This window comes from Colius striatus, chromosome 1 (assembly GCF_028858725.1).
Source record: "Colius striatus isolate bColStr4 chromosome 1, bColStr4.1.hap1, whole genome shotgun sequence".
NCBI lineage: Eukaryota > Metazoa > Chordata > Aves > Coliiformes > Coliidae > Colius > Colius striatus.
This window is the reverse complement of record NC_084759.1, coordinates 170,334,711-170,361,952: the sequence shown is the minus strand read 5'-3', so window position 1 is coordinate 170,361,952 and position 27,242 is coordinate 170,334,711. Positions and strand designations below refer to the sequence as shown.

Here is a 27,242-nt window from a genome sequence, read left to right as displayed (position 1 = left end):
GACCAAATGGCCAAATCCAACACAAGTAACGTCATTGTCCAAACCTCATCCTTATTCTCATGTTTCAGGAAAAAATGTCTTCCTTTTAATGCTCTTTGAGGGGAAACTATCTCAGCATTTGCTAAGGACTGCATTATAACATCACCTCAGGGCTTCAGCTGAGATCAGGAATTTGCTGTAGATGGTTCCGATTGCAGTAGAAATTATTTATTAGGGGATAGTCTCTGCTCTGAAGATTTTGCACTTCAGAGGAAAAAAAAGCACTTCAGGCAAAATAGAGAAAATGTGTACATGGTCTTGTCTGTGATGGAAATTGTTGTCTTTGCTGACTGTTGCTGTATTATCTACATAATGCCAAAACTGCATGTGCAGCTGCCACTTTCCACTTGATCAGTGTTTTTCAAGACATTATGAGCTAGTGACAATTTCAATGCACAGCCAAATGTTTTTCATTCTTCCCTTTGCAGTAACACTCACAAAATACCCCTTTTTTTTCCGTGTAATGACAGTCACTACTCCAAAAAGATGAAAACACTGTGATAAGACAAGCCACATCAAGCAATAGTGGCGATGATTAACACTAGACGGATATTAATTTCTTTCTGAGGATTTCTCTATGCAAAGCACAGATAAATTAACTTAGGAAAATAACTGATAGACCTTTTTCCCATTTGCCAAAGGAGAATAGTGACTTAATGCAGCAACTTGCCTACAGTCAGGCAGGAAGTCTGTAGTAAAATCAGGGACTGAATTCATATCTGATTTATAACTCTAGTCTTCGGGTTTTCTTCACCCACGTTTTTAATTTCAATTCTGAGTTTGTGGCAATTTAATTTTTAAAAAGCTTTTCTAATCCAATCTATCTCAGTTTTCCATCTAAGGAAACTGCTTATGAAACATGCCATAACACTTTCTCTGTCAACTGAAGAGTCAAAAGTAAACTGAGACCAACATGAGTCTCGTTTTCTAAGAGTGCCACCTAGAGTTGCATCTGAAAAATTAGAGCTTGCTTTTACTCGGTCTTAAAAGGCAATAAGCTTTTGTCCATACTTATTGAGTTATCAGTTCAATATATTTAATACTAATTATTTTGCTATGTTTTTCTGAATATGCAGCATAATATTTGTTTCCAAGTGGCCTGTATATGATGTGTCACTATTGCAGCAATTGTCTATTAAAGACCTTTATTTTTCAGGTGCCGTATTTTGCCTTTCATTCAGGAGTGTTTAATTGATTCGAAAATGTGATTTTCATTACTGTATGAAGGAATGCACCATGCCCAGGTGTTACTGCTCTCATTTTATAGACAAAGCAACTAAGAGTCTGCAAAGTATTCTAAGTAATTTGGAAAATGAAGGCAAGAACTCTCAAGTTCTGAGTTTCTATGCCATAAAATAACCGTTGCCCCTGGATCCTCTGAATTAAATGTGGTAGTTTTCCTGTTTGCAGGTGTCATTGGCTCTCTTCTGCAGCAGAGAAGCAGCATCCTCTCCTGCTCCTTCTCACTGAGCGTCCTGTGCTGAGCCCTCAGATTCTAGCTACTGCTCCCTGTCAGGGGTGACGACTCGACAGTGAAGTCTGATGGAGGCTGGTGAGGCCATGCCCACAGTCAGTTTTCTACTCCATATACCAAAGTTTGGGAAAAAAAAAAAAAACCCACACAAAAAACAACATTAAAATGCTTTTTGCAAACCTAAATTTCACAAACAAATGGAAGAGCTATGTGAACAAGTCCATGAAAACAGACACCATGTTAAATGAAAATTAAATTACGTCCTCAAAAAAGACCACAGCGTTAAATGTGCCACCTTTGCCTCTGACCCTCTGATTAACCGTTTTGGTTTTAACTGAAGAAAATGTATTTTGAGTTGCAACCCCCTTGTATTAGTTTGACATTTGCCCTAACTGTGCAAGTTGAATATTGGCTCTACAGGACAGTGGGACCTCTACACAGTCATTTGTCTCCAGGGTGAACATTTGAAGTGACGGAGTTATGCACTTAGGGATGAGCAGTTGGACATACTCTCAGGTAGTTATACACTCCTTTCCTCCACTACTGCCTAGCTGCTGCCTAGCTTACCTTGGAACAAGCTTTGCACTGTGGGAAACCTTCAGGCTCCTGCTCCAACTATGATGGGGTCTAGGATGGGTCTTGGCCTTTCAGCCTGTGAGGTCCTGTGTTTGCCCTGGTCTGTCTCTGTAGCCTGTTGTTAATTAAAGTACTTGGGACAGCTCTTCCTGCCACTTCTCCCTGAATATGCTATTTTGGCAACCACCAGCTTCATGAAATCTAAGAGAGAAAGTTAGGACTGTGTTTCATCTTGTTAGCCTCCTAGGTGTTGCGTAACCATGTAACAAGAGCAAGAAAATGGAATTCAATAGGATCTAAAGAATTTGGAGTTGGTGGCTCAGAGCCAGGAATGCTGTGTTCAGACTTTGTTTGGTTTAAAATATAGTTGACTCAAATAAAATACAGCTGCCTGGTAAGGTATGACAACAAAACCTGGTGCGTCATATACTGCAACTCTCTCTAGTAATTAACAAATATTTAAATAATATAACATCATGCTATTAATAGAACACAGGATTAAATCTGTATCTCATCACTAAATATGCAAGGTGTTCAGCTGAAGCTGGTATTCATCTGGAATAAGGGACATAAGGCATTTGCTTGCCTCTCCGTCATCTTTCATAGAATCATAGAATGGTAGGGGTTGGAAGGGACCTTTAGAGATCATCTAGTCCAACCCCCCAGCTAAAGCAGGTCCACCTAGATCAGGTCACACAGGAATGCATTCAGGAGGGTTTTTAAAACCTCCAAGGAAGGAGATTCCACAATCTCCCTGGGCAGCCTGTGCCAGGGCTCCCTCACCCTCACAGTAAAATAGTTTTTCCTTATGATTAAATGGAACTTTTTGTGTTCCAGCTTCATCCCATTACCCCTTGTCCTGTTGCTAGCTACTATAGAAAAAAGGGATGTCCCAACCTCCTGACACCCACCCTTTAGATATTTGTAAATGTTAATAAGATCACCCCTCAATCTCCTCTTCTCCAGACTAAACAGCCCCAGTTCCCACAGCCTTTCCTTGTATGAAAGATGCTCCAGTCCCCTGATCATCTTGGTGGCCCTGCCCTGGACTCTATCCAGAAGTTCTCTGTCCCTCTTGAGCTGGGGAGCCCAGAACTGGACACTCCAGGAACATTTTTTTTATTAGGCATGTCTATGATCCCTCACAAGAAACAGATTTAAATGTATAATGCCCACGTATTAGGAACAATTTTATCAGATTATATATTCCTCGTTGATTGTGTCTTTTTGAGGTTTTTTTCCTTGAGTTTTTGGGGATAATTATTTACTGACTAGCTTTTATAGCACAGTTTGCATCTCAATTTATCTTATAAAATATTCTCATTCTTCTTTTTTACTCCTACCATGGTCACCTGAGCCTATTCTTATGCTCTGTCCTTTTATGTTGATGGCTGAGGGAAGGTGGAGATCAGACGTGGTGTGAAAATGATTAAAAAAAAGGTCAAAAGATATGAATTCTGTATAAGAAAGCTTTCAGTCACCATATGACTAGCTATGTGAGGTGTAAAATTCATGTATCATATTTCCTTTTGTCTGCATAATTGATTTCTCATCTTGAGAAGAATAAGAAGAAATGGAATTTACCTGAGAATTGTCTGTGGCAGACAGTTGTATTTTTTCCTCCTTCTAGAATTCTTCCAGTCAGTCCTTTTTACCAAACCTGTGGAATATACATAATCAGGTGAAATCATGGTAAGGGAAGAAACTGCTCAGCAAACAGAAAGTATCACATATGAACTTTTCTTTACATAAGTATCAGACTAAAACATCTCCAGTGTTTGTCCTAACATGTTAAGAGACATGCCTGAATTGAGGTGCTTAATATGTGAGAATTAAAGTCAATACAAGGACACCAAGAGGCCCCTGCAAAAGACATGTTTCAGTACCACGGGTCTGACTGCTGAACTCCAAAATACATTAAGCACACGAAGTACATGCTGCTGTTGCTGCCCCAGCACCAGTCAGTCAGTGATTATTTCCCAAGAGCATCCACCATGGTACTCTAACAGAAAAAAAATCTACATTTTAACATGTAACTAATGTAATTCCTTATTGATAACTGCTAGAGTACAAAGCTAGAAAGTCAATGGTATGACAGGTCATTGTTTGTGCTGAAAAGCTCATTTCTTGATTCCACCATTCTTATATTAAACATAAGACAAAAGAAATTGGCTTGTTTTCTCATTGAAGAGAAATCTTCACATCTGTCTGTGATCAGTTGTTGCATAAAGCACCGGTGCTTAAAAATAGCGTATTGTCATCAGAAACTGCTGTCATGGAGATTTGCAGAATGCTTTGGCACGTTCACAAAATGATGACATCCTTCCTTCTTTATAATAAAATAGAGAGTACTAATGAGTAACTTGCACACTGCAATTTAATACTGCTTTTCTTCAGCTTTTGCTACAAGTACCCAGTGCTGATGCAGTGTGTTGCAAAGCTAGGGAAGAAGCTGAAAGAGAAAGCCAACCATGCCCCAGATCTCTGAGGCGTCAGAAGGGACACAGGTTGGGGGTGAGGAGAGATGATGTTAGGTTGAAAGGCACTGCTGGAGTAGGGGCTAGCACATAGTTCTGATCCCAACAGAGGCAGACTGTAATCTGGATTCACTTCATGCTTTCTCCTCTTCAGGATGCTGGGCAGTGATTTGCAAGTTCAAAGAAGAGATGTTGCTCCTCTCTCTCCTCCACCCTCACCAACCACTAAAGGCCTCAAAACTGCCTCACTAGCAGGAGTGGTGTCCTTTTCATGAGTGCAGGTGTGGGAATGGCTAGGCTATCACCTATGGCTCTGTACCTCCTGTGAAGGGAACCCAGAGAGTTTATGAGTGGTCCCTGAAGGAATAAAAATAAAGGTGCACTGAGCATAACCTGATCAGAGACCATGTGTGGTTGAACTCTGGACCCAAAAGATAACCTTTCAGAGACCAGCCTCCACTCCTGGGTCTCAGAAGGCCACAAGCAAAAAGGAAGAACTGGCTCAGGCTCTTTGGTGTCAACACATCAGTGTATTCATTGCACTCAAAGTATTAGCACTATGAGATCTGAAATTTCACCGAATCTCATCTCTGTGGAAGTGCAGACATACAACTTGGTATTATTTTCATCACCTAAAGAGTTTCTTCTGGTAAATCTTTAAAAATGTGGGAAAACTAGAACTCCATTCTGTACTATATGAAAGATATTTTGGAAACCACTATCATCATTTGAGTAACAACTTCCCATAAATCTCTGCAACCATTTTGGTATCCTAATCAGAGGCATTCCGTTGATTGTGTTTTATGTATTGTGTGATCTCAAGTAGAGCATGTGACATCTGAAGGTTGTACATGAGTCATAGACCAAAGTTTTGACATTATTTGGAGTATGTTTATTAGGGATCAATTACTACCTTAAATTACTAATAATGGTAGGCGGTACGTAGTTATTTGTCTTATTTATATATAGAATGGCTTGTGCATACTGTTATGTGCTATAACAAAAAATAAAAGAAGTAGGGCTTAGGGGAGGGATTTTCAGAAGTCATCCTCATTGCTTTGAATCGTAAACACAGAGAGCAGCACAAGGCATCACTAGAGCATGCTCATGACATGTGTGACATTGTGTTCAATCCACACTGTAGCAGACTTCAAGTTACTCTCGTGGATTGTGTCCAGGGGCTGCTGTCAGGCATGCAAAACCAGAAGGACATCAGCATGCTGAAACTGCCCCAGAGGCTGCTCAAACACTGCAGGACGGGCGTAGCTGCTGTGCCAGGCCAACCATGAAAGCTCTTGAAAACTCCCTCTTTATGCCGCTGAAGGCTCTCCTTCACTGGGATGGAGGTAGTGCCAGGCCTGTTGTATGCCTGGCTGAGCTGGGTTAGAATTTGTTCTTAGCACAGCATGTTGTCTGTTGCTTCCTTGTTCTTCATACAATGGTTTGTATGTAGGCCTGAATCCAGGGAAGGAGAATATCCAGCTCATGAATGGCCTTGTAGATTCCCTTCTCTCCAAGCTGTTAAGAAGGTAAAGACATTAGAAAAGAAACCCCCCACAGCCTTTTAACAGTGTGGCTGTGAACCAGCACGTCCTCATCTTACCTTAAGAAACGTTTTCTTTACTTTTTTGACAGCAGAAGTTAACCTTGTGGATGGAGCACATGGAAGCTGAAGGGATGAAAAGAAACCAAAAAACCTTGTTGCAGCAAAGGTGCTGATAACATAGTGATGAGGAAGACTCCAACCCACAGTGTGGCACCATAGGACTACTGATAAAATGTGTGAATTCAGCATCATTTCAGTATCTCCTGCTACTATATAAGTGCTATTTTACCTGTACACTTCATAGGAAATTTTCTTTACAGCACAAAAAAACTGTAATGTGAATACCCCCAAGTCTTCTTGTTAAACATATGTTGCAATTATAGCTTTTGCACAATGCATCCTAGCTCTAAGACCAAAGGCCATTTAAATTTGAAAACGCAGAGAAGGTAAGGCTAAGGGCCAAAGACCTTTGCAGAGCACAGAGTACAATTTTGTTTGTTTCTAGAAATCCTTCAAATTTGTTTATAATATTAATTTATGCTTCCCTCTATTTTCCTGCCCATTTCTCCACTGTCTGGCAAATTACAGGCTAATCCTGCAATCTTTTGTCAAGCCATGTTTTCCATTGAGATCACCGTGAATTTTGCCAACAAGACCCTACTGAGCTCCCAGACATCCCATCTAAACCACTCTACAATATCTTACTTGCAAATTCTACTCCTACTCTAGTACCAGAAACATAAGACTCTATTATTACTACAAGATTTTAGTTGAGAGCTAGTTTGGGGAAGGAAAGAGACAAACCATTCATCCTACAGGACCCAAAAGATGTACTTCAGGTTTAACCCAGCTGTGGCAGGGCTGGATGTGTCAGCAAGTCAGAGCTTCATCCCAGAGGATCACCAGGAGCAGGAATACCAGGGAACCTGCAGCCCTGCACCCAGCACTCTCAGGGCCCAGCTCAGCCTGTCCCCACCACCTAACTCCCGCAGACCAGAACTGGACTGCCAAAAAGGGTTTGGCTGTGGGTTTTGGAACTACCTGACTGAGCTTTCTGAGCAACACGGTTTGCTGACTCTCCAGATTCCCAGGGAAGAATCATTATTTCGGGGAAAAAATAGAAAAAAAACCCAGAAGTTTTCCCACCTACCAACAGAACATGTTTGAAAAGGAAAAAGGCAAAGAGTCTCAACTTTTAGGAAAAGAGATGACTTCATTGAAATTGATGGTGAGTCCTTCTTTACTCACAAGGTGTACAAACACTTCAAAGTTACCTTTTGTGCTTCTTAAACTCCTGTTGGAGAACGAAAGTGTAAATAAAAGCTAATATGTGAACCTTTAAAAACCTTCTAACTATAGCAGTTCTTTCTGACTTGGAGCTTTTTTTTTTCCTAAGGTCAACTTGTATGATGTAGATTTCCACAGAAATCATTTGGCAGCCCAACTGACTTTAAAGGTCCATGCTGGCTTGAGTGGTAATACACATTACAAATTGTTCTTCCTGAGTAAACAGCAAGTAAACAAATGAGAAAACAAGCTCATTGCAAGTGATGCTGGAATCTCTGCTCAAGGTCTACACGCTCTGCCTATGACAATTAAAAATCCTGCAGTGAATTTGTTGCCTTTCCCCAGTCAAATACAAGAAAAAAAACCTTAGATAATCTACTACTGATGTAGGAACAGAAATCTGGTCTAAGAAGCAACTTCATACTTTCATTCCGTTTGCAGTAATGGACAAGTGAGCAAGTAAACAGGTAATTGGTGCTGCAGGCAGATGCTCCCAGTATCTGAAGAAAAAGACCTGTTCCTCTTACCATGCTGTCATATTGTAAATGAAAGAGACAGATTTCACTGCAGAAGAGGGATTTAGAGATTTTAGTATCTATGTTGTTTTTGAAAAACAGGACCTGAGCTTTTAACTTGTTGCCAAAGATTAATCTTTCCTTGTGTGAACAAAACCAGGAACTAGTAGAGTGACAGTAACAATATCAATAATATCAATAATATCATTAATAATCATAATAGTAGTAATAATAATAATAATAATAACGTTAAAAGTCTTTGAAAGTCCATTAGAGACAAATGCTGTTTGTATTTTTAAATAGCATGCATGTCTGTAGCTGACTGAGCCTGAATTTCCAAAAGAGTATAGAGTGGGTAAAGGTATCACTCTTTCCCTCAGTTGTATAAAGAACTTTATCCTTGAAAGGTAGCAAATTCATTACACAAGTATGTTGCCATAGCAAAAATCCCTTCTAATAAACATAACCCAACTAGATAATTAAAATTAAAGAGCTTATGTAGATGGATCAATGAGTTTGCTAATTTATTGAGAAATAATATGATGGAGAAATCCCAGACTTGGTATTAGCAAACAGTTCATTACTTTCATTCTGTTCACAGTTTCCATTATTCTTTCACGTGGTTTATTATTGGCTTTGAACTAATACAAATACTTTTAAAACATTGGTTTCCAGAAACAAGATGTCTCCTAGAATATCATGATAAGCCATCATTTCTCAAAGAGCTATTGTTTTTCTACTTCCAGAGGAAGTCTTTTCTCTCCTACCAGTATTTTCTAAGAATCTGAAATGTAAATTGTTATGTTTAGACTGGTGTTAGGTAAAAAAGTGGCACTAATTATGAAAAATAATGTGGGAGCTTTGAGAAATCTGCAGCATTTTTTCTACATAAAACACAAAAGCAAATGTGTTAATAAGTTATATAGCAAGCTCCAGTCACTGATGCTATTTCAGAACAACCGATATTCCGATTTCAGTCCCAACTGACAGTATGAACTCCTCAGTGTCTACTGGCACTTGTATAGGGGGTAATTGCTTGGTGAAATATGTCATGACATATAATACCTGGAACTCTAACAGACATAGATAACCACATCCCTGTGTTGAATACTGTCAATAATGACTGTAAATTGAAACTGTTCAGCATTGTTTTAAATGCAGAATCTGAAAGCTGGTAGAGTTTTTCTCCCATTGAGATTCAAATCTTTTTGCATTATACAAATAATCTGGTTGTGTTCTGAGCTATAACTCTACAAAGAGATTTCTGAAGGTGTTTATTTTTTAATTGCAAATATTTGTGTTCGTGTAGAAACAATGTCCTTTTCTTTTATGCTACCATACAATTCAGAGTAGACAAAGATTTAGTACATTAACACTTTGCTGACTTCTTATCCTGACTTCACTTTTCAAAATTAACGTAGACGTTCATCTGGATATCCATGGCTGTATTTCATCCTAAGTCACACTCCATATTTTGTACATTGTACATTAGCATGTATGTTTGCATTTAAAAAAAGTGTGCTTTAACTGTTGTCTGGTTGTTATTTACAGGGTGGGAAGTTGACGTGGTGTTGGTAAAAGTGTCTCCTCCCTAGATCCCCTCTAGGAACATTTTGTCAGTGGTCAGTCTCACTCCCTGACAACCTGCTCTGACTTCAGGCATAGCTAACACGTGGCAACTGCTCCAATGTGCTTCATAATTGCAGTCCCTGCTTACTCAAGAGACACCACTAGCTCTTTCAGTATGGAGGAGCAGAGATGACATGTGAGCAAAGATTAGACACGTCCAGTGAGTATGCTGTTGAAGAAGGAAAGCATAACCAGAGTTAATGTTGCGGAAACTTGAGGAGCCATATTTCTCACTGTGATTACCCCGTCTCTCTGCACCTTTGGTGCTGAAAGAGCAGCACAAGGTGACATCACCAGCAGGGAAGTGGCTTTTCTCTATGGTGTCTCCACCACCTTGCCCACTTCCCACAGGCTCTCTCTGGGAGGAAACGTATGGTGTTAAACCTCCCTGGTCCCAGTGGGGAAGCTCTTGGGAAGTTGGGTTTTCACACGTGAGGTACATTGTGTCTCTGAATCACACTCTCTATCTGCTAAAAAACTGTGATGGAGTCCTTCCCTATCCTTTCAGATGGACAAAGTTAGTTTGGCTCTCAGGTGTATACTCACACAGGCGTTCATGTTCGCTTGTAGGACCTGAAAGGCATTAATAATGTACAACTTGTCACTTCCTACTCCAAGATGACTAAAAACGTTTTTCACGTAGAAGGAGAGGAGCTGGTCTCGAACACTGCAGTTTGTCTGAAAACAAACCAGGTAAAGGGTTGCCAAATGAAACTTTGCAAGTTAACTTCAGCCTCATAAAAATATGCATGTTTAGAAAGTGTACGACCAGTAAAAAACCCGTTTTCATGAATTTTAGTATTCTATTGGGTTGCTTCCTTTTTTCTTAAACAGCTCGATGTACCCCTGCAGTTTCTGAAGGAAAAGCAGGAGGATACCATGCTGGCAGCCAAGCAAGTATTGGTAAGATCAACCATGAACTGAAGTGACAACAACAAATCTATTAAATACACAAAAAATAAATGGAAAATAAATTGGGGAGTTGAGTTAAACCATCTTGGCCAAATCATAGGAGTCATTGGGTCATTGTTCCATTCCTCCACATCAGCGTCTCATACCATTTAAGATACTTTAGGATATCCTGCCCATCCCAAACTGCTGCTCCAGAAGAGACCAGTCACCCTGTACACTCTGTGTCATATCTGTCTGGCCTGTGCCATCTCTTGGGTACCCAAAGGTATTTCAAATCCTATAAGCCTGTTTTCAGCAATGGAACCAATTATTAGGTGTGAAATTCCCACCAGGAGCTTAATGCAGTTGCAAATTAAGCAAAAAAAACCACAGGTGTCCATCCATAGGTCCCACAGGCGAGTGAAGAGCTTTCACTCCCAAGGTAATCAATGAGATCCGTTAGGTCTCAAGGATAAATTGACTCAGGTGGCTGACTAGATCTCCGCATTAAGGTGACTAAAATATCTCACAGGCCTGTAGTCATTTACAAATAGGCACCTCAAGTTTAGTGTCTCATTCCCATGCTGAATTGCACTGAGAACTCTCATCTCATGCTTCCAGTGCACCAGCAGAGGTCAAAGTCCAAAGCAGCTCCTTGGATGTTCCAGCTACTCTGCAGCATCCCCTGCAGAAGGTCCTTCAGCTTCCAGGATAGTGGCTGTGGCCTGAGACCTCGTCTGACTTAACTGGTGTCTGAAAGCATTGCTGGGAAAGATCACACTCAGCCAGGTGCTCACATGAGGAGCAACTGCTACAATGAGCACAATCCTCCCCAACACAGCAGACATCCTCACCCCAGGTCTCCTGGCAGACCACCACTATAACTGCCTAGAAAATCTTCAACTAGGCTTTCAAATCCTTCTCTACTCACCCCTTGTGTCCCAGGAGAATATCCCTTTCTATGGAGCAGAGATAACACTCATCCAAGTGGAGGACTTTGTTAAACACATTGTTTGCATAAATATAATGTCCTTCCCAATTAAGCACAAGTTATCTTTGTCTCAGCTGTTACTCCTTTTGACCATCATTCCTACCTCTACTGACTAAAGGAAAATCAAAACAAGAAAATGGAAAACCGGTAGTATAATTCTTACCATAAAGAGCATTTTTGTTGTCTTTTTAAGCAGTCTTGTGTTCTTGATGAGATCCTTCTGTAAAATATAACGTGCTACTATTAATTAAGAAGAGGAAGGGAGCTGGAGTTTTAAGTCTGACTTGTACAAAACTTACTAGTAATCATCATCAACATCATCATCTTATTCAGATACAGGATGAGGACTCAGCAAAACTTTGGCCCAATCCCAGTCTAGTTACAAACTTCTTCTGTGGTAAACTCCTTGGCAAACTCACCCCACCATCTTCTTTTTTCCCATCTTTACAATAGGAGTAGCGGCATTACCCTGTCTCTCAGGACTGTAGAGATCTTATTAATGTTTCCAGGTGCTCAGTAATGAAGCTGGTAAAGAAGCATCTATAAACAAGATAAATTTTTCAACTAGTGGGATCAACTTACAGGAACGGATGATTTTAAACTAGTTGCCTTGATATACAGGTTCTCTGTCACTTGGGAGAGGAATCCTTTTCGGCAGATATGCTTTCCTGTAGGTGACTTTTTGCCTTCCGCAGTGAAAAGACAAAGCAGAACTAAAAAACGCCCAGATCTGAAAATAGAGTATACTTTCATCTTCACTCCCAAATCTTCGTGCTTCTATAGTCACAGCAGCGTATGTGATACAGCAAGACTGGTTAGATGACAGAGGTTAACCTAATTTTGTTAACCCTCAAAGCAGCTTCTGCACTGAGATGCTCATGTAGATAACCTATTGCTCATGTGCTGCCTGATCAGTGTTGTTGCTGTGCGTTTTTATGCATCTTGCTCCACTTTCAACAAATTTGACCACAATTATCTGTGACGTTTTTCTAAATGCTATCTCCATATTTACTGGCAGCAGGGTCAAGGTTTCCAAGAAAGAAGAACTTGCCTCTCATGTGAGAATTCTTCTTTCATTTAAGTGGCAGTCAAGTGAGGAAAAAGTAGTTGAGCTGCTCGGTTTGGTTTCGTAACAAAAGGTACTGTGTGACTTCTTTTTTTATTTTTCCACAAAACCTTATGGCAGCACTTTTCTGAAAGGTAATGGCCCTGAGAGAAAAAAAAAAATCTTTGCTAGCTTATCCTAAGAAGCATTAGAAAGCCAGTTATCTATGAGGAAGCTGGACTGCACCACCTTTAAAATATCCCTTTGCAGTCTTTGAGAAGTGTTTTGTTTGAGGGGTACAGCAGCTAGTAGCAAAGGAGTTTACTGTCCATTGTAATGTCTGTGATTATTCTTTTGCTGGGGCAGGATTTGGCTCAGTAGAAGCAGTGGGCTGTTTAATGTGAAACAGAGAGCTTCAGGGAAGGCTCTGTTCAAGGACCAGGCCATGCCTGGGTATCATGTTGCCTCATGAACCTACTAGGAGCCACAGGCACTCAGAAATAATGTGCAAGATCCCAGCGTACCCACCACAGATGTCAGAAAAGTAAAACCATAGAATCGGATGATCACCCTTCTGCAGAGCTACTCGAAGATGAGACAGTCTATATCTCTGGCCTTGTTTTGAGATGGCCAGATGTTGAGGGTTTCTCAGGTACCACTGCAGACACATAAGAAACATTACTCGGAGGATAGATTTGGAAATGCTGAAGTGACACCAGCAATGTGAGTCTGCTGAGCCAAAGAAGGTGGTAAATCACATGTCAAGACACCTGGGACTTGCTGAGGTATATGCAAGAAGATGGAGAAAGCAGCCATTGGTCCAGCATAGCAATACTGCAGCCTACAGCTATACCACTTGTGGTGGAAGTAAAAGCAAGATCTTGAAATGGTCACCCAGGAGACAGTTTTTTAATGCTTTAATTTCAAGAGAAAGACAGAAAGACTGAAACACAGGAAGACTTAAACAGAGCAGAGGAAATCATTTAAACTACAATAGATACCACTCAAAGGGACTTGCCATAGCCATCAGCACAGCTCTTTGGCACCATCAGCATGCCCATGCCAGGAACATCAACTGGCTTTAGGAGGAAGCAGCACAATGTGAGCTAGAAAATAAACTCACCCAGCCTTGATCCCACTAGTCATTTACAGAAAAAAACCATACATTCACTTACATTCTGAATTCACTTACATTCTGAATTCACTTACATTACTGAACTTACATTCAGCTTCAAGGATCTCACCTGTAATAGCTCTGGAAAAATGCTCTTTACCAAAGGACCATTCACAAATTCCAGTAGCTCCACCAGCACTGGTGGGGTCCAGGGCCAAAGAGGACCAACAAGTAGAAAGCTTAGACTTTTGGAAAGTGGAGATGATGGAAACTTGAGGCTCTATGTGCATTTTAGTGCTGATTTGAACCATGGTCTGTACTTAAGTCCTCTAAAAGATGTCAAGCTCACCAGATGAGGTGCACCAAACCTCAGAGTACAAGATGTGTAGACAGCAAATTAGCCACTTACTCCTACTTTGTTCCTAGAAGAGGATCTCAGGTGATACCAAGAGTACAGTCAGAATGTAAAACTACCTTGGGTTCCCCAAGGTGTGTTACTCCCTGGTCAACAGTTTTCCTCTGAATGGAATAAATGGGTCATGTAGCCAGTCTGTAGCAGCTTTTCACAAGACAATAAATAATATTCAACCTCTCTGAAACTTACAATGTTGCTGGAAAACCCTTGAGCTCACAAGTTTCATTTTGGCTGTTCTGTGAGCTCCTATTGCTGTGCTTATAGGGCTGTAGCAGTGACACTGTTGTATTTGGCTTTAGAGACCTCCACACGTGAACCAGCAAACATCATACTGATGTGTGGTGTGAAAGGAAGCAGATGGATGCAGATGCATGGTGATCATATTTATTTTAAAAAAGTAAACAATTAAATTAAAAGGAAATGGGACGTTCCTGTCTTTCTTGTCATAGAAGGGTGGTGGGTACCATTTAATAGCCAATCCTCTAAAGTCGGTTACAATTCCACCTTTTTTGGTATGCTGACTTAATTACTAGTCAGAGAATAGTCAAGTTCTTTACATTTCTCATCCACTACTTATTCAGAACAAAGATGACCTTTTGAGGTCTCATATATCACTTTGTACATTGGGTTTTAGTGCCACTTTGGCACTCAGACATAATTATTCTATGAATAATGTAGAACACTGAAGAACTGGTATTACTCAGTATTTAAAAGTTATATGAAGCAGAGGAAGAAACTAATTCAGAGACCCCATCCCTTTTAGCAATGAAGATAGGAAAGATCTGCAGAGCTCTGTATAGCCAGTGGAATTGATCTATCAAGAGTCAGTCTAAGGACAAGAAAACACACCACCAAGGGTGTTGACTTGCAGAACTAGGCTGGGAACCGTGGGAATTCAAGGAGCCTGCACCAAAGGAAATGAGGTCTTCAAATAGAAAATTTTAGATATACAAAATCAATGAATGCCTTAGGAACACTACAATATTGATAACGCATACATTACATTAATTACTGATAACACATACATTACATTAATATAAAATGTGGAATGTTTATGAACATAAGAATGAAAGAGAAAGAAAATAACTAAGAAGAATGAATAACTAACAGAGTAGCCAACTTATCGGAGAAGAGAATCTTGAAGAAGACTATCTTGAAGAAGTTTCAAAGAAGACTATGTGTGACCTATGCTCCACATGAGTCACCAGCCTGAAGAAGATCCTTTCTTCATCATCCTATTGAAAACCATGGAATTGTCTTGATCTGTATTACTTCAGTACATAGTATTAATTTGTAGTTCTCTTGGTCTATATAGAATGGATACATCTGCCAACGCTGCCAGGTTCCATTAGTCTTTTTAGGTAAAAATTGCATCTACTTGTTGTTTTGTGGCTTAATTGGCTGATTTTCATCCATAAAAAGCCTTGTCTAGTTTCTTACTTCTGAATCATCTCACCTTTCACATTTTCTGTTTATTTCCTGTTGGTATAGCTAGAACTAAATTAGCTATGTATTTCCTATAAAATTTACTCATTTTTGCTTATCTGCTGCTAATGTTACACTGTCTCCTAAGACCATCCTATCTCTTTTATTCCCTTATCCTAGTTAATTCCCTTTGCTCTTCTGAAAAATAGTAGATCTATGTGAAGAACTGGAATGTTTGTGCTCAGAAATGTACTTTGATAAGTAACAATGAAGTCTTGTGAGATTTTACAAAAACTGGGGGTGACAATACTACTGTAGGACATAAAAGACTGAGATACCCTAGTGCCTCCATTTGAGAAAGAAGTTTAGAGCAGAGCAGCTCCTAGTATCCAAAATTGATTCTGCAATTTTCTGAACATGGTTGTCACGAACATAGGTTCATAGGTAAGTACAAAATACCTACCAATGTTTAAATATTGTTTCTTGTAATCTTCTATTATTATAATAGGAACCCTTAGAGCTGCTGTAGGTTTTGCACAATTACTGAACAATTATGAGTCAATTTTTCAGACATAGCTACCCATGACCTGTTCAAATTCAGCACATAGGTACTCAATGATTCACTGCCATCAGCTTCAATAGTCATAAAAGGCAGGGGAACAGCAGAATACCACAAACAGATGTACCAGTAGCTCCGGTTTAAATATTGTACATACATTGCTCTGATTAGGAAAAAATCCTAAGCAGTTGAAACTGGGACAGCGACAAGAAGGCTAAAAACCATTGGATGTCTTGTATTGGATGTCAGTCTGGTGCCTTTCTCATTCCTAACTATGAAACCACCATACTTCTTCCCATCATACAACCACAGTACATGGTGAGTTTTCAGGTTCTTCTCTGCTGCCCTTGCTGAGGAACAACAAAGACTGATATTCAAAGGAACTTCTGAAAGCCATCTTGTCCAATCCTCCTGCTCAAGTGGGACTATTTAGAGTTGGTTGCCCAGGGTTGTGTTCAGTCAGGTTTTGAATATCTCCAAAGATGGCACTTCACAAACCCCCTGGTCAACCTGTGCCAATGTTTGGTCACCCTCATAGTAAAAAAAAAAAAAACAACTGTATCATTGTGTTCAGATGGAATTTCATGCATTTTAATTTTTGTTTGTTGCCTCTTGTCTGGTCACTGGGCACCACTGAGAGGAACTTGGCTCATTTCTTTACTCTCCTTCCCCTCGCTCCTCGCCAAGTATTTTATATACATTGATAAGATCTCCCTGACCTTTCTTTTCTCCAGGCTGAACAGTCTAAACTCTCACTGATCCTCCTCAGATGAAAGATTCTCCAGTCCCTTAGTTATCTCGGTGACCCTCCACCACGAGGGCTGCATATCCACCACATCCAGAATTTTTTCACTCTACACCTTAGACAAACTTCATAAAAATTTTAAGGCATTAAGTAAAGCAGAAAACAGACTCAAACCTAGACAAGGATGACAAACCAAACCAAAAACAAAACACCAAACCCAATTACATTTCCTTTGGACATTTGCATTTTTTTTCAGTTTGTGAGTAACATCTTTTGAGTAAGCCTCAAATGTGAATTGCTATAAAATGTACTTTTAATCTGCTCCCATCTTCAAGAACGGTCACAACACAGACTGGTTCAAGTGGTGGATTACTCTGTGCTACTGGCCTGGTTCTGTATTTTGGTTCAGTGACAGAAGGCTAACAATAGTTTGCCAAACCTAGCTTTACTTCAGCCATCTGATAGGAAGATCTTAGCACATTCAGTCTTCTCAGAAGATTATAGAGTATATTCAGGGTCCTATTTGAAATCACCAAGGTACTAAAACTAAGATTTTGCTTCTGTGTACAGAAAATAGACAACAGTTTCAATTTTCAAAGCAGTAGCAGTTTTTATGGCAAACGATTAGCTGCTTTGAAAGAATGCTTGGCACTCTGAATATCTCAAGATGCCTTTCAAATGTCTTCAGCTGTGTAATTAAAAATCAGTAATCGCTTCATAGCTAGACAAGGAGCTGAGTTTGACATAAAACCTTTATGTATATATAGCCTTACTAGTCACATTCTTGTAATCTCGTATTTGAGATTATGAAAGAGAGAAATATGAAGTGTTTGAGCATGTTCACGTCATTCTCATCAACCAGTCAAGTGATCTTACTTAACAACAGTGATTCAGTCCCCAAACTCTTTAAAAAACATTTGTCTGCTACCACTAAACTGGCGGTAGGAAATCTCTGTACAGCAATATTACTGCAGAGTGTACAGATGTGCTTGGCACTAACAGACAGCTCAGCTTGCCCATGTAGGCAGACAGATATTCCAAACTCTTTGTTTTCTCTTGCGACACAGAGGAGTGTTCAAGAGCCTGTGACCTGCTTTCTTTTATAATTTGATCATGGCTTTCTAAAAAGGTTGTTCTAAAATTATGAAAGGAAAAAGCAAACCGGATGGAAACCTGGGCCCAGTTCTGGGGGAGGAAGATGCTAGGCTGGCAGAAGTGGGTCAGTTTGCATGCCATCACCCTTATACTGAAAAGCTTCCCTCTCCTGCCTTTTTGCACTTTTTCAGTTTTCTCTCCCTGACTTTTTTACCCTTCTTACTTGCTTCTCTTTTCAAATTTAATTTTTAACGGCTTTTTTTCTCTCTGTTCTCTAAACCCAGGACATCCCTGAGCATCTTGGCAATGCCAACACTGGGTGATTTCCATTGGAGGTGCCATTCTCCCTCCAGTGAGCTTCAATCTATTGGTAATAAATGTGTTCCCCTCAGTTACCTTTCCCTCCGAGGTAGTCTTTTAGCCTTGAGAAGTATGTGACCTTCAGTCAGAGATTGCTGCCATGGTGCCATCTCCCTAGCTTTCGTTCAACTACCCCTTCACATCTCTGGAGTTCTTGGCCTCTCACTGTGTTTCTGTTGCTTTTGTGAAGTGGTGCTTTCAGTGATTATCATCAGTAGGGACATTTTTGTGAAAAATTTACTTATTTCATTATCAGATATGATCATATCTGGCATGTGTTTTCAAGAGAAGATACAGGAGCCAAATAATTAATTAATTATGAGACACTACTTTTCCAAAGCATGTAAAATCCCTTGACACAGGCCATTGGAGAAATAACTGGAGGTGCAGTAAAATCTGAGTTTCTTGTTGGCAGCATTTATGAAAGTTCAAGAAAAATAAAATATCACAAAATATACATAGCACTTAGAGACAAATAACAGACATCACATATCAAAATATGCACTGAGTTTTTCACTTCAGGTTAGGGACATTTTGAGGCTTTTTTCCAATGACAATAATGGGAAAATTTGGTTAATAAGACAACATTGCTTATTGCAATTAATATAATCAAATTTAATTCAGCAGATATTAATGATGATACTGGCTAAATCTAGAAACCAAGGAGATAACAGTGAAATTCACATTTCCAACATTATTTGTAATTTATTTTAGAAACTTAGGAAAAAGTAAAATATTGGTTATACCATTAGATATCTTACTTACCTGAAGTGTCACTCTTTAGCCTATTTTTAGACTTTATTGTGTAGCATAACACATAAAAATATGCACAATGTTTTAAATTATAGAAGAGATGTTTTAACAAACATCTTCTATAAGAACTTCTTAAACAAATCAAGTTCAACAAGGACAAATGCCAGGCCCTGCACCTGGAGAGGAACAACCCTGTACAACCAGTACAGGCTGGGGGTTGACTGGCTGGATAGCAGCTCTGCAGAGGGAGAACTGGGAATTCTGAGTGGTAGCAAGCTAAACGTGACCAGCAATGTGCCCTCATGGCCAAGAAAGCCAATGGCATTCTGGAGTATATCATGAAGAGTGTGGCCAATAGGTTGAGGAAGGTTCTTCTCCCCCTCTACTGCCCTGGTGAGGCCTCATCTGGAGTCCTGTGTCCAGTTCTGGGCTCTCTTGTTCAAGAGGGACAGAGAACTTCTAGATACAGTCCAATGAAGGACTGCAAGATGATCAGGGGACTGCAACATCTATCTTATGAGGAAAGGCTGTGAGATCTGGGGCTGTTTAGCCTGAAAAAGACTGAGGGGGAACCTTATCAACACTTATAAATAGCTAAAGGGCATATGTTGAGAGGATGGGACCGGTGTTTTTTCTATAGTGCCCAGTGACAGAACAAGCATTAACAGGCAGAAAGTGGAACACAAGAAGTTCCACTTGAACCTGAGGAGAAACTTCCTTCCTGTGAGGGTGAGGGAGCCCTGGCATAGGCTGCCCAGGGAGGGTGTGGAGTCTCCTCTGGAGGTTTTACAACCCGTCTAGATACGTTCCTGTGTGACCTGATTGAGACGAACCTGCTTCAGCAGAGGGATAGAGTAGATGATATCTGGAGGTCCCTTCTAACCCCTTCCATAATGTGATTCTGCAAAATCAGAAATATTCAATTTCTTAACATTTGTAGATTTAGTAAAGTTTTTAGTGAATCTTTACATGCAAAATTACAATTAATGACCTGCGCATTGATTTTACAAACTCCTGGACATCTGATTAACTTTGTAATCTTGTAATATTCTTGTAGGAGTGAAGTGAAACTGATTAGAAAGTTGTTGATATTCTCCATATGAAAGTAGCTATATTTAATTTTTCAAAACACAGACTCAGTTTTCTGGAGAAAATCAATGAAAAGTTTTGGGTTTTTTTTTCACAGCTGCAGTATTGGCCTTTCCAGTTTTTGTTTTACAGGAGAAAAATCAACACTTAAATAGAAAATCAGCAAAACCAGTAATTTTCTCACAAAACCCATTTTGTGCCAGCAGGAAAAAAAATCAAAAGGGAAGGGAAGGGAAGGGAAGGGAAGGGAAGGGAAGGGAAGGGAAGGGAAGGGAAGGGAAGGGAAGGGAAGGGAAGGGAAGGGAAGGGAAGGGAAGGGAAGGGAAGGGAAGGGAAGGGAAGGGAAGGGAAGGGAAGGGGAAAAGAGAGAAGGGAAGGGGAAAAGAGAGAAGAGAAGAGAAGAGAAGAGAAGAGAAGAGAAGAGAAGAGAAGAGAAGAGAAGAGAAGAGAAGAGAAGAGAAGAGAAGAGAAGAGAAGAGAAGAGAAGAGAAGAGAAGAGAAGAGAAGAGAAGAGAAGAGAAGAGAAGAGAAGAGGAACTTTTCTCATCATTCGTCAAATTACTTGTATTTGTTATATCAGTGGAAAGAAATTAAATCTATATCCTACTATATGGGCTGGGAAAAACACGTGTCAGCCTTGATTTTAATAACTTCCCCATCTCTAATAAAAACTTAGAGTACTTTTACCCATTTGGAAAGAGACTTTTATCAGTCTCACTGCAACTTTGACCCAATACCGGACACCAAATAAGCTCTTAAGGGATTGTAAAATATTTCCTCACATTTCTAGGTTTATATTAGATTATCTGAAAGCAAGTTTTTTCCACGTGAGAATTCCTTTCCTTAGGAAAGAACATTTTTCTAGCAGATTTCCCTTCATTCAGCTTAGCCGTTCCATTCAAATCAGAAGATTTGTTACCTTGATATTCAGCCAATCTCTGTCAAAACTCTCAGGCAAGCCCAGAAAAATATCCAAAGCTGAAACATTCGGCCAAATCTCTGAACATACTGAGGTTTATTTTTACCAACCTGCCACTTTTGAAAAGCATTTTATTTATTACATACTGCTATAACCACACGGCAAAGAACAGGAGAAAATTTATCGATCTGTAACCTCTCTTTTATCTCAGTTCTGATAATGAGGTTACAGCATAAACCCAACCCTCCCAGCCAAAACTTCACACTGCAGCTCTTAAGAAATTTTCAGGTTTACTTTTCAGAACTGTAGAAAAGATGAGTTGCTCCCTTCTTCCTATTTTCAGAGAAAACTCACATTTTCCTCACCTAAAACACATTATAATTTATTCATTTCCCGTGTCACTGGGTTACCAACATAAACTGAAGCTCATAACTGCAAGTAGTGTAAAAAGTACCAATGGAAAATGATTGAGAAATTAAAACCAAAATCTAAATTTACATTCTTACTGCCAAAAGGTTTTCAGAGTAAATCAGCATAGATGAAGCTGTTTGTTTCTGGTTCTTTCTCTTGCCAGTATCTTGACCTGTGAGCAACATAGCACCCTGAAGTCCACACCTGGAATTTGTCACAGCCACTGGAGGTTGGATATCTGAGTCTGTGTTCACCCAGGGCCAAGGGAAGGGACTGGGTCCTCAGAATACGCCTTCCCTCATCTGCCTAAAATCCTTACTGCTGAGGGAGCTAGAGGTGGGTTCTATGGAGGCCTGTGGGCAGCACCTCAGACTTGACTAACTGATTTTCTGGCACCAAAGCTAGGGCAGATGATTCATACAAGTCTAGTATCAAAATGAGGAAAACTTGTGGTGCTTTACCAATTTGCAGGATCAGAGTTTTGGCCACAGATTTGTTTTGTGTTCCCAGTCACTGCCTATAAGTACTTATCATGTAACAACTGACTCATTGGCAAATTAAAAATGAGAACACGAGGCCAAGGTTAAGCAGTTCCCTGCTTTTGAGGCTTCAATCTTACCTGACAAATTAAACCAGACATCTAATGTGCCAGTAAGTGTCTTGTATTTTATGAGACACAAAGGGGTCCCATCAAACCAAGATGCTTTCCTAAACTTAATGAACCTCTATTACATATAGGACCAATGATCACTGTGTTGAGGTTGACGTGTTAATACCTACAAAACAATTCTCTTGTTTGGCAAAGATTGACAAACAAGTATTCTCCATTTTTTAGTTATCAGAGTAAAAAACCATCAGAGTTGATAACCCCTATTATCTGGGATTACCTACTTACAATTTTACAGGGCTGTGTGTGTGTGTGTGTGTGTGTGTGTGTGTGTGTGAAAAAATATGAAAAAATGGTAAACAATCTGAATTTTCTTTTCCTACTCAGGAGACTGACACAAGTCACAGCATAAAGCAAAACTGCTAAAGGAGAAAGGTTGGTTAAACTACAAATTTTACAGACAAGTTTGATAAGAAGTATTAACCTAAGGGAAAGTTTGCACTGGTTTAGACTAACAGAAGGAATGTAATAAACAGAAGTTCATTTCAATGAAAAACATTATCTTATCTTTATTTTGGAATCTCTGCTTCTCAAATAAATGTCAATATATTGGACTTTGTGGAACAATCCAACTCATCACTTCCACCTTAACATCTCTGTTGAAACCTTTCATCTTTGTAATATAATTATCTTGACACATACACAAACTACAAGCCTGATCTTACACATTTTGAAGTCAATAGGAGTTTTCTTTCTATCTTCTGTGCAGATACATGATTAGCTATTCCATTGGTGAATTCTTACCTAATGCAAAGATGAAACAGAAAGTTCATCTTCACAATTGCATATTTATTAGACTTTACCACAGATACATGATCCTATGATTGCCACATTCCTTTCACAGTTTAAGAAACATCATCACCACCAATTAAATGTGTTGTAAAAGTCAGAAGTGATCCCTTTTTAGAAACTGCAGGACAAAATAAATTTAAAATCAGTGAAATTTTGTAGTTTTTAGAAAACAGTCTGATTTTTCCTTCAGTCATTTGAAACTAGGGGCTAAAATTTCCATTGAAGAACCTTATTGTTTCTTTAAGAAATTACCTTAAAATAGTTTCAAGTCAGCTAGTCAAGGGCACATTTTGCAGTCTGTGTTTTTTTCTAAATATTTTGATTCATAGTGCCCTGAGTAAAACAGAAAAAGTTTTTATTTTGAAAGGTTTACCCTTTCTCTTCTTTCAGTCCTAGAGAAGAAAAATGACCTGATCTTAGAAATAGTTAATGCTGTGCATTAATCCTTCTTAGTCAAAAAACTTTTACATTCAGATCTCGAGTTAATTTCTGAAGATAAATTGACAGTTCCTCTCAAAATATTTTTTAATTTCTCCTTAGAAGAGGAAAAATATAAGAATATCTTCTTTTCTACACTGTTCATCAGTGAATTCCAGAATAAATTACAGCAATTGAAATCTGTGACTTTGACCAGGGATTTAAAATTTGAAGTTTCAACAGAGTGGTTTCCTAGACTTCAGAGAAATCTTTTAACTTACATAATTGTTTAACACTTTTGCTAGTGGTGAGATTCATACAGTTTATCTGATAAGGTCTGCAGCTGTGTGTTAACCAAGAAAAAGGAGTTATAAATGGATATATGTTGAGACACATGTGTAGCCTCATGTGTTGGAAGCATTCTAGTAATGGGGAGGGCCTGCAGTGAAGGCCCCTTTAAGAAATTTCTCAAAACTTCTCCCATCTCTAAGTCAGACCCACCTCTGGGACTGAGCCAGTTGGGCATCTGTGAACAGTTTTTGAGGAGAAGCTAGAAAGGGAGAGGTTAGAGATTATGAAAGGAGAGAAATGAGAGAGAAATTACCGTGCAGATGGCTGTCCCCCTGCATGGAGGACAACAGTGGAGCTGAGATCCACTGGCAACTTATGGAGGACTCCATGGCTGAGATTGACTGTAATGTCTCTGTCAACCCTGCTTCACTTTAGATGGCCAGTTCTGCTCCAGATTACACCAGTTGTGCAAATATCCATTGAATACTGATGATGGCTGTATTTGAAAAGATTTTCTGGTATGTCCATACTTTCCTCAGAACAGATAATTGCTTAATTAGCTGTGCTTTAAAGCACAGGCTAATATAATCACAAGTCACTGGTTTACCATCAGGATAGGTTCAGCTTTTTGCATTGTCTAGAGTATACTCCCAGCAGCAAACTGGAAATATCAACCCTCTATTATTCTAGGTCACTTAAGTAGTATATATTCAGGCATGTAATATGTAAATCTCACAACTGAGTAACACTCCATGCAATGTACTTAAGAAACGTTTCTTAAACTGTCACCAATACTTACTCAGCAGGATGTGGAAACTTCTATTCATGCTTTGGGTTCCTCTATCTTCACAATATGAAGTTTCAGAGATAGTTTAAATGTTTTATAATTATCTATGTAGCAAAAACAGTAGCTGTTCTGGTCACTTACTTAACATAAGCAAAGGGGAGAAAAAGCCACATAAATACAAATTTGGAAGTAGGAAGTGATCCAACCTCAACAATGAAGGTGTCCTTGATGAAGGATGTGAAGCAGGTGCCTTCCCAAATCGTGCTAGGTCGAGGACCTCTGGGAATCACAAATAGTCCACAATTTGGTATCGGGCTGAGAAGAGGAAAATAGGGCAACGGAAATTAGAATTGCATCAACAACAGAGTTTCTCTTTGGTGACCCAACTGAAAACTTAAACCAAAAAATTCTTTTTGGGTCAGTCCAAAGCACTTGTCCAACTCAAAATGAAACAGCTTGGTTTGCTTTCAAATATCTTTCCAACCTTTCAAAGAAACTGCACAGAAAATTCTAAACCAAAACATGATTTTGAAGCATAAGATTGAAATAGTCTATTTAGAAAATGTCAGAACAAAACATTTCAGCACAATTTTGCTTTTCTGAGTTGTAACTATCGGCTAAGCTGAAAAACAACCTGCCTGCTGAAAATTTGCCCTGCAAGAAAATCTATGAAGGAAATTCTGCAAAATTTGCTATGTGGTATTTCCAGGGCTCCAGCTCATGAGGTTGCCATGGTAAAGTCTTCCAGTTGGTGGTTTTCAGGGTTGGAGAAGTCAGTAAAAAGTTCACTTCATTTTTACACTTTTGTGGACAAAAGGGTTTTCAACTAAGATTAACCCTAGTGTGGAAAGCTTGAGAGATTGGTTTTAAATTTATGGGTTGGGGGAGCTCAACAAGGACAACATGGAAGAGGCCTAAAGGACATAAGAAATAAGTTAACTATCTATTTGGGAAGAGATTATATTAATGAAGTTCACAGTTCATGTGTGGTTCATAGTCTAGTCTCTATAATCAAGGAACAAAACAAATACTTTTAGGGTAATGTTATGCTATTCTGTCCAAAGGCACAAACTCTATAAGCCTCTAATGAGATGAATTACACCTGGACACTTCCTATTACCCTGCACTGATTGTAAAGGGAACCAGGTTTAGCCTATTGACAGTGTCTGCTAGAGGTCAATGACATGAACTCCCTGTTTGGTGCTTAAAAGCCCATCCTTTGCTGTCAGCTGATGCAAGTTTGAGTGGTAAGAGAAAGATTGGCCAACAGCTCTTGACAGCATCTGTGTTTATCCCACAAGAATGAAAACAAATATCCTACTGAATACAGCAAAAGATTAAACCCCTAACACTGTAATGTGGTAACAAATCCTAGCTGGCTGTCACTGCCGAGTCACTTCTGCCTTGACTGTGAACAGGCATGTAATTAATGTGTTGGGAGATGCAAATGAGAGTGTGAAGCAAAGTAAACCATGGCAATTACATCTAATTTGACAGATAACAGACATCCATCACCCAGGTAGATCATTTGCCAGTCTAGTATGTGAATTAGCACAAGAAAGTGTTATAATTTCAATCCACATATACCTTGTTCAAATTAGGTTTAGATGGATGCATTTATCTCAAAATCACTGTTGTTCAGAAGCAACATGAGATGGTTTAATCTCAATTCAATGCCATCTAACTTCAACAGCTGGTATAAAACTTGTTGACAAGAACTATTTTTGGACTAATTTTAATTTCTCTTTGAATTTAATAGTTGAAGCTACCAAGGTAGATCAAGGTAGATTTCCTGCCGACGTTTGTCCCATATTAGAGTATCTATCCTTGGAGTGCCTTCTAGATATGCTTTTAGCAATTACTTTTGCATTTGTATATCCCTGATACACTGTGCACAAAACTTTACCCTCCTCACCTGCACTGCTATCCTGAGTCCTTTGAGAATTCATGGTGCTTTTCTCTTTCTTCAGATGTGGACAGGCAGCCTGTTGCCCTAATGAATATGTGGTAAAGCCTTGCCCAAGAAGTTTTCACTAGCGGCCAGTAATCTGTTACTACATTTTTCCTCAGGCTTTCTTACTTGTTGGATGCTTTTCACCTCTTTAAGTTTGGTCCAACCACCAATTCTACAGTCCACACTAGAGCAACTTCTCTGTCTTTGCCCAGGGGACACTGCTGAAGGCCATGATAATGGTGGATAAAATGGCACTTCAGTGACTTTTTTTTCTATCTGAGATTTTGAGTGGAGAGCAAGCACCAAGCACTTCTGGTCTGAAGTACTTTCAAGCCTCTGATGCTGAAGAGTACTGTTTGTGATCAGCATGCCTATGGGGCAATGAGAACATAGCTCTCTGAGTTTTCAGTAGCTACTACTGACTTATTGTTTGTCTCCATCTCATCTGACCAGAGGGGACAATTTGGGACTTGTCACCAGCAGCTATTCAAAACCTTGTCTATGGATATAAATGACTCCCAGGAGTGATGACTTTTTTCCCCATCTCCTCTCACTCTGAGAAAGGCTGACCCACGTCTTCTCTGCTATGCCCTGGCCTGTAATAAGTTGAAATTGCAGACTTATGTTGAAGCAGCTTGTCCCCAGACTGAGCCTGCATTCTTTCTGGATACAGAAATACACACGCTGTAGCCACATGAGCAAAATATGTGTCATTTCCCTTGTGTTTGAGTAAATGAGAAAAGCTCTATCAATGGCAATATTTGAGGACCAAAATGTTTATTATAATAAATTAAAGAGTAAGCATGTATAAAACAATACATCTGCATATAAATATCACAAGCAGTTTTAATTTCATAGTTTACTTAAAACCCTTGGCTACAAGTTTCATAAATACATTCCCTTGGATATTTTTCAATGAATCTATATAAATAAAAGTATTGTATAATTATTACCTTAAAATAAGTTACCATTAAATATG

At 39.3% G+C, this 27,242-nt stretch overlaps 1 protein-coding gene across 1 annotated transcript; it reads right to left on the bottom strand.

Annotated features, from left to right (window-relative positions):
- Nucleotides 1–5,997: 5,997 nt before the first annotated feature.
- IL26 (interleukin 26) lies at nucleotides 5,998–12,178 on the bottom strand. The gene is made up of 5 exons (XM_061999197.1): nucleotides 12,008–12,178; nucleotides 11,589–11,645; nucleotides 10,090–10,221; nucleotides 6,170–6,235; nucleotides 5,998–6,084 (listed from the first exon to the last, which is right to left on the bottom strand). Exons 1-5 carry the CDS (start codon nucleotides 12,176–12,178, stop codon nucleotides 5,998–6,000), a joined length of 513 nt encoding a protein of 170 aa, XP_061855181.1.
- Between the last annotated feature and the right edge of the window lie 15,064 nt (nucleotides 12,179–27,242).